The sequence below is a fragment of the Brassica oleracea genome, chromosome C3, assembly GCF_000695525.1.
Source record: "Brassica oleracea var. oleracea cultivar TO1000 chromosome C3, BOL, whole genome shotgun sequence".
NCBI classification, from domain to species: Eukaryota; Viridiplantae; Streptophyta; class Magnoliopsida; order Brassicales; family Brassicaceae; genus Brassica; species Brassica oleracea.
This window is the reverse complement of record NC_027750.1, coordinates 38,536,067-38,543,772: the sequence shown is the minus strand read 5'-3', so window position 1 is coordinate 38,543,772 and position 7,706 is coordinate 38,536,067. Positions and strand designations below refer to the sequence as shown.

At 45.4% G+C, this 7,706-nt stretch overlaps 1 protein-coding gene across 1 annotated transcript in view; it reads right to left on the bottom strand.

Annotated features, from left to right (window-relative positions):
* Window positions 1–1,213: 1,213 nt before the first annotated feature.
* Window positions 1,214–7,706, bottom strand: part of LOC106330569 — a 10,612-nt gene continuing 4,119 nt past the window's right edge. The window contains exons 8-13 of the mRNA XM_013769014.1: window positions 3,912–4,177; window positions 3,193–3,857; window positions 2,985–3,119; window positions 2,568–2,798; window positions 2,008–2,462; window positions 1,214–1,927 (exon numbers count right to left, since the gene is read on the bottom strand). Of these exons, the coding sequence (XP_013624468.1) occupies window positions 1,214–1,927; window positions 2,008–2,462; window positions 2,568–2,798; window positions 2,985–3,119; window positions 3,193–3,857; window positions 3,912–4,177 (2,466 nt within the window). The remainder of the gene's footprint in view (window positions 1,928–2,007; window positions 2,463–2,567; window positions 2,799–2,984; window positions 3,120–3,192; window positions 3,858–3,911; window positions 4,178–7,706) is intronic.

The window sequence follows — 7,706 nt, the reverse complement described above, 5'->3', positions numbered from 1 at the left end:
ACGTGCGCAAGTGCGACAAATGCCAGCGTCATGCTCCCACCTTACACAGCCCAACGCAGTTCCTTCATACCCTAACTGCTCCATACCCATTCATGCGATGGGGAATGGACATCATCGGTCCAATGCCGGCATCTCGCCAAAAGAAGTTCATCCTGGTCCTCACAGACTACTTCACCAAGTGGGTAGAAGCCGAAGCCTATGCCAGCATCACCGACAAGGAGGTACAAAACTTCATCTGGAAGAACATAATCTGCCGACATGGGCTCCCATACGAGATCATCACAGACAATGGTTCACAATTCATCTCGCATCATTTCAAGGGATTCTGCGACAGATGGCGCATTCGACTCAACATGTCGACCCCGAGAAATCCGCAGAGTAACGGCCAAGCTGAGTCGACGAACAAGACCATCATCGACAGTCTGAAGAAACGACTCGAATTAAAGAAGGGTTGCTGGGCGAATGAACTAGATGGTGTCCTGTGGTCCCACAGAACAACTCCTCGCGGAGAAACGTATCGGTACTCGCATCCCACTTTGGATATGTCTTGATCAGACACGTATTCACGGGAGCCGACCGTGTTGCGATTTAAACCAGCACAGCCGAGACAATGACTCCAACTCACCCTGTAATTTACTAAGTAAGGTTCGACCTTCCGAACGCTTGAAAATTACTTTAGGGTCGATTTGGAACCGTTAATGTCGGGAACTCATAACTAACAACGAAACTCAAATGACGAACGATCGCGAGTCAAAGAAATCGACCGAGACAAAGTCATAACGAGCTCAACACTACAACGATTCGATATCTCGAATAATGTTTATACTAAACAAACAGTCACTTCAAATCTTGAGAAATCATGCATTTGATAGACAAGTACAATAAAAGATAAACAGTTAATACGATTCGAAGAAAGTGCGATAGAGGAAAAACAAAGTAGAAGCCTCGAAAGGCAAAAGTCTAAAAAGCAACAACATAAGTCCTCCAGGACTCAAAAAAAACAACAAACAGAAAAAACTAAGCTTCCCGATCGCTTTCGCGATCATTGAGGACGGAGGGCTCCGATGCCCTGACGCTTGACTCACGAGCAGCCGGAGAAGCATGCACTTCACCTTATCTCGGGATGATCTCTGGATCGGCCAAAGGACCTTCAAGAAGAAGCATCGGGTCTTCGCGCCGCTCTTCAGTAGGATCCTGGAGTCTCCAAGGCGCCTCATTTCTCTTTCATGAGACGCAGCGAGCGAAACCTTCTCGCTCTCAAGTTTGGCGTTCTTCCGCTCGAGCAAAACTGAGAATCAAGTACGAGAGGAGAAAGTGTGAGATCTTTCTCGGGTACCTCGCCCACCCTAAGCTTCTCAGCTTCCTCCTCGTACTTCTTCTCTTGCTCGGCGAATATCTCAATAGTAGCTTGCGAGATGTCGCTCCCAGCCCTCTTCAAAGCCTCAAGGCATTTCCTGGTTCCGAAGGCTTGGCTATGAAGCAACCGGGCCTCCTCATAGGGACCTCGTCTCTCTTCTCGGGAGCAAATCCTAGTGAAGCGACGATTAGCTTTTGCGGCCATCTCGGCCTCGACTCTTCCTCTTTCCCTCGTCACTTCTAGGATCCTGGAGTCTCCAAGGCGCCTCATTTCTCTTTCATGAGACGCAGCGAGCGAAACCTTCTCGCTCTCAAGTTTGGCGTTCTTCCGCTCGAGCTCACGAACGACTCCTCGGGACACCTCCAACTCGGCTTTGAGCTCGTCTCTTCGAGCAATGATGCGAGCAACCATCCCGTTAAGCCTCTCGACGTCGGCCCTCGACGCATTCAGCTGGCGAGCAGAAGCTTCCTCTTTCTCCGCGCACTCCTTCTTAGCCAGCTCGAGTTCGCCTAAAGTCCCCTTCAGGGCAGTGTCGTACTTGTCGATCACGACGTTCGTCGCTCTATCCCCCTAAACAAACGAGGAGATAAAAATTGTAAGGAAAAGTCAAAGAACGAAACAAAAAAAAAGGAAGGGACCGAGCCATTTACCAGCAGCTTGGCCCTCGCGGCTTCCTTGTATTCACCTCCAAAGATGAGGTCCTTCACAGCGGGCAAAGGTTTCGCCCTCCCCCTTAATTGGCGAAGGAACTCTCCGCACTTCTCAGGAACGTACAATAGAGGGGCCGGTCCCTCGTAGTGAAACGAAAACTTATCTGGAAAGTTGACTCCAGGCACCCTCTTCAAAATAGCGGAGCCGCGAGAAGAAGTGCCGACCTGAACGACCCCTTCCCCAATAGGGACCGGAGTTCCCTCGCGAGAAGACTCCAGAATAGGAGATCGCGCCTCATCGCCAACCTCGTCGTTACGTCTCCTGATCAAAAGCAGCGACTCTCCGCTGTCTTCTTCAGAACCGTCCGGACGGGCGGCGTTAAGAGGAATTTCAGATTCCTCCCCTTCACCAACTTCCGCCGCGTCGTCCCGTTCTCCCGAGATTTCAAGGCCTCCTCTTCGGGTTGAAGTTCTTCTTCTTGAACATCACCCTTCAGGAACGTCGCTCGCCTCCTCAACGCTCCTCTCACCTCCCGGGCCGCCCCTCTTCTTTTTTTTACCCTTCCCCGCGTTTCTAGCGCCATAAGGGGGAACCTCACCAATGCGAGGAACCGTCGTCGAAGGTCCTTCCTCGCTGACCAGTCCCAGCTGAGCGGCTAACATCGCGCTCAAATCGGGAAGAGTTCCCATCCTCTTTGCTTCGGAGACTCGCTTCTGGATATCCTTTGGGAAGATCTCTAGTCGCTTGGTGCGAATAGGAAGAACGGTCGGAAGGTCGGATCTCCACTCTCCTGAAAACACAAGGCGGAAAAATCAGGGAGCGACAAATAAACTTTGCGATAAAAAAAATAACCAGAAACGGCGAGGGAACGCACTTCGAGCGATCCGGTCCTTAAGCTCACGAATGGAAAAGTTAGGGCGCGACAAATAAACTTTGCGATAAAAAAATAATAACCAAAAACGGCTACGGAACGCACTTCGAGCAATCCGCTCCTTAAGCTTGCGAATCCTCTCGACGGTAATCTCGGACCAACGGTAGATCCGAAGCAAAGCGACGACTCGAACGCTCTTCAGGAAATCCTCATGATAGACTGGAGACGTGGGATGGCCAACTGCGAGCACAACAAAAAGAAAGTTCCGTTAAGATCAACAAAATCAGACGTAGCTCGCGACTAGATATTCTACCACAAGAACGGTTCCACAGGACCCGATAGTCCTCTCGAGGAGGCTCCTCGAAAGCCGAGTCGTCGGATTTGATGAAGAAGTAGGAACGCTGCCAATTCTGCGTTTTGTTTGGATGACCGGCGCACACATTGCAGTTTGGTCGCATCTTCACCGAGTAGGTTCCGTCCTTCATATCGGTTATCGAGTTCATCTCCTCGAACGACCTGACGCTCATCGGCATGTCAATCTCCTCCGCTAGAACTGATAAAGTGACGGCTAGTCGCAGCGAGCCGTTCAGTAGCTGACTAATCGCGATATCTCGCCGCCTAGCGTAAGCGGTGATCAGTCGCGGGATGGGAAACCAACAGCGAGTGTCATCCTGGAAATAAGACTCGTATACTGTCTGGTACGTGATCGGAGGAGACCAAGGCCTTTGCTCCTTCGTAGGAATGAGGAAGGTCACGCCTGTAGCGTTCTTGGCCCGAAGAGTCCTCTTCACGCTCCTCAGGGTCGACTTAGTCTCCTCCACACCGTCCCAATCTTGACCAGCCACGAAAGCAGGGCGCAATAAATCAGGATGTAGTCGCGGAAGCTCCTCGAAAATCCCTTCGGGATAGAAGGTCGTCGGAAACAACTTGGCTTCGGAGTCGTCGTCTTCCGGAGAATCGTCTTCCACTGCGCGAACCCTCAAGGTAATCGGATCAACGGACACTGCCCCACTCTATCCGTCTCTCGCGCACTCCGTCGCATCCCCCACAACGACGTTCTCGCTCCCTTCCCTCGCAAGCCGTGTAGCATCTGCGACCAAAAGCCTCTGGGAGCGAGATAAATCGACTGTGCCCATCATCGCCTCGTGATGAGTCGACTCAAGATCCCCGATACAACTTCCGTCTGTACCCCTTGCCGGAGCCGATGCCGCCACAACTGAGTTCCCCTTTTGCTGCCTCGATGACCCCTGAGCCGACGCATGGTAGAACAAGGCGGCGAAGAACGCGTCGAACAAAGGCTATAACACTTAGAGAGATAAAAGAAGAAGAGAGAGAAAGTACCTTTGATCGCGGAGGAAACTTGAAGAAATGAGAGGGGGTCTGCGTATTTATAAGGAAAAGAGAGGGGGGAACTCGAGGCATCATCATTAGGTCTATCCGGGTCTAGATGGGCCTCGAAACTCTCCCCAAAAATCCAACGGACCCTCGCGACGATTCCGCTTCCCGGCACATTATGGAAGGAAGAGAAAGGGGAAAAACTCGAGGCGTCATTAAATTCAAACGGGCCCGTTTGGGCCTCGAAACTCTCCCCAAAAATCCAACGGACCCTCGCGACGTTTCAGCTTCTCGTCTAAATCAGATGTCGGTCATCTTAAAATCAGAGTACACCAACGGTTAATCTAGACACGTCAGTCCGGACCCGAATATCCGCGACTAATTGATCTCAAGCGGAAATATTCCAGAACCCTCCATGCGACACAACGATCAAAAGAAGCGATAAAGCTTCTACTGCTCGCTTCCGAGAAAACGACGCTGTGCGACTCACCGACCAACCGCTCCAACTTTCCGATAGGCCTTTTATTCCCTCAAACCTTCAAACCTTAGAATCCATCACGAGCCAGAAAGCACTTCGCTCACTAATGGACTGGGGGGGGACTTGCTGTAGAGGATGGATTTGACCATCCCACAAGGCCCGAGGAGTAGAAAGGCCTGGCCCGGATTAGGTTGAGCGACGGCTCGATCGGTCGGCTTAAGAGTCAGGTCTCTCGGCTTGACTCTTGAGTACTTTTAGACTTTTAGTCGATCATCATCGACTGAAATACATCCAGTTCAGCGGCTGCTCGAACGCCTACGGGCTTCTCGACCCAGTAGAGGAGGCCCACCAAGATGGCGCAAATTAGGTCAAGGACGAGGCGTCAGGACGTCTATATAAGGGAAAGGGGAGACAACGAGAGATGGATCCGAAATCATTGACCAAGACTTGGCGGCTAGATTTGGGTTTTCACCTTTGCTTCATCTCGCCGTTAGTTGTACTTTCCGGTAGCTCATCGAGCCACCGGCTTTTTTTCTGTCGCATTCTCTTCTTTCCCCTTGTAACCGACTGAACGTTCGCCCGACCGTAAATAAGACGTCTTACTTAAACCCACATCTTCTTTATTACCGTTTTCCGATCAAACACAGACTTGCTTGTCAAAGAACTGATCAGATGGAGAAGCTCCTGATTGTTGAACTCTAGAGTCTCTCATGGTTCGGAGAAGAAGTCCAGACCGTTTTGGAATCGGTAGAGTAACAGTGAAAGCTGTTCATCATTACAAGAATGTTATCCATTGAAGGTCTCTCAGAAGAATCATCTTAAACACATAACAGAGCAATCTGATCACTTCATTTGTCTGAAATCTCCCTCTCATTGCTTCATCTACTATCTCCAATGGTGAATTCTCTACCCATAGCTTTCATTGTTCTTGAAAACAGTTTTAAGACACATTTTTTATTGGTATACATATCAACTCACATAAGTGACTAAATCTCCAAAACCATCCTCGTCATAGAAGCTACTGTTTTTCTTGCCGGTTATGAGTTCAAGAACCAAGACTCCGAAGCTATAAATATCTGACTTCATAGAGTACTACTGCCCGTGGATTGCATACTCTGTTGACAATATATCCACTAGAGAAAGAGAGAGCACTTGTCGCTAGGCCTGGGACGGATCAGATATTCGGGCAATTTTAAAGTATCCGGATCCAGATCTTTATCCGGCGGATCCATAATTTTACTATCCTTATCCGGATCCGAGGTTTTCGGATATTCAGATGTCAGATATCCTTCTAAAAGTTGTAATATCCGGCGGATATCTGGATCCGGATGTGGATTCTTAAAATAAATAAAATAATAATATTAATATATATAAAATGTTTTTAATTATTTCTATGTATAATATTACAAAATTTACATATACTATTATAAAAATGAAAATATATTTAATAAAGTTAGTTTTTATATATAGATATTACTATTTCTAAAATAGTTATTAATAAAATTTATAGATCCGGATATCCAGATTAAATAGTCAAGATATCCGGATCCGGATCCGGTTTTGACGGATCCAACATTTTACTATCCGGATTCGATCCCTCCGGATATTCGGATTTTAGATCGAATCTCGGATCGAATCTGGATCAGACCTACTTATCAGATATAAAGAAAAAGATACATAAGCCAATAGACACATGGATTTCATCGGGCTCGACTTAGAATATATTTGGGCCTAATGCTGAATTAACTTTTGTCTTTTAAAATTTTAGTTCTACTATTATAAATTTTTAAAAAGAAGACCCTAAACTATGTACTTTTTATAAATATGACCATTATTTCTTATGTAAAAATAAAAAACAAAAAATGGATCCATTGCAAATGCACATTGAACAAATGCTCAGAGCCGCACTAAGTACGGATTTATAACTCTAATTGAAAAAAATGATTATTAAAAAATATAAATTAAACTAAGTGCGGGTTTATAACTCTAATTTAAATTTGATTTCTAAATTATCAATATGTAATGATTTTACAGAATTTTTGTGTTTGTGATATATAATTTTAACCTATTATTTAAAATCACATTTGAAAAGTGTTACTATAACTATCATAAGTACCATAGTCTAAAAATGAAATGTTAACTCAACAGAACATCAATTCATTAGAACTTAATGGAGCAAATAACATTATATTCATGTTTTACTTATAAATTTTATTGGATAAATTTCTAAATGTGATAAATTTATTCAATTGACTAATTGTTTTTATGAGAAAAAAACAAAATTCTACTTTGTTAATAGAAATTTATTTATTAGATTTTATTAATCTTTTTTTTTCTTAGAAAGAACACCAGCATTCCTTTCTTGATTAACAGATTCTAGCGAACAATTCGGTAGAAGAGACATACAATGCCGTATGTCATAAGAATATTTCCTAATTGTAATACCACCGTATTAATTAACTTTTCCAACTGGACATTATCTCCCTCAAACCATACATACAGATCTCCAGCCTTTAATCCAAACCTAATGCAGAGCATAAAGAAAATCGAGGGCTTCACCTTGAAGAGGAGAGATAATACGTTTTTAATTTTAACATTCCCGAACCTAGAAATTGTCCCTTATCGTCATTAACCATCCAACCTATACCCGCAGCTCCATTATCCTTTCTACAAATATCACTAGCAATGTTTTTTTTTCTTTTTGGAACTACACCAATGGTTGCAGCTCTTCAGTTATCTATAAATATCCACTTTGTTTGCTTCGGACCAAGACCAAAACGTGTGAAGGGACTAGCTTGCTTGTTACTTGTAGCTTTAACATCTTCAAGGTATCTTCTCGCTTTAAAAAATCGCATCCTCCTGACAGTGCGCGTTCTAGTGCTTTGTTATAATAGCTTTGATTGTTGAGCTGCATATAGAAAGTGAAGTGCCGCAGTCCACGGATCATTACATGGAACCAGCTCAGTATAGACACTACAAGAAAACATAATCTTAACGAGGGCGGTTTTCCTCGC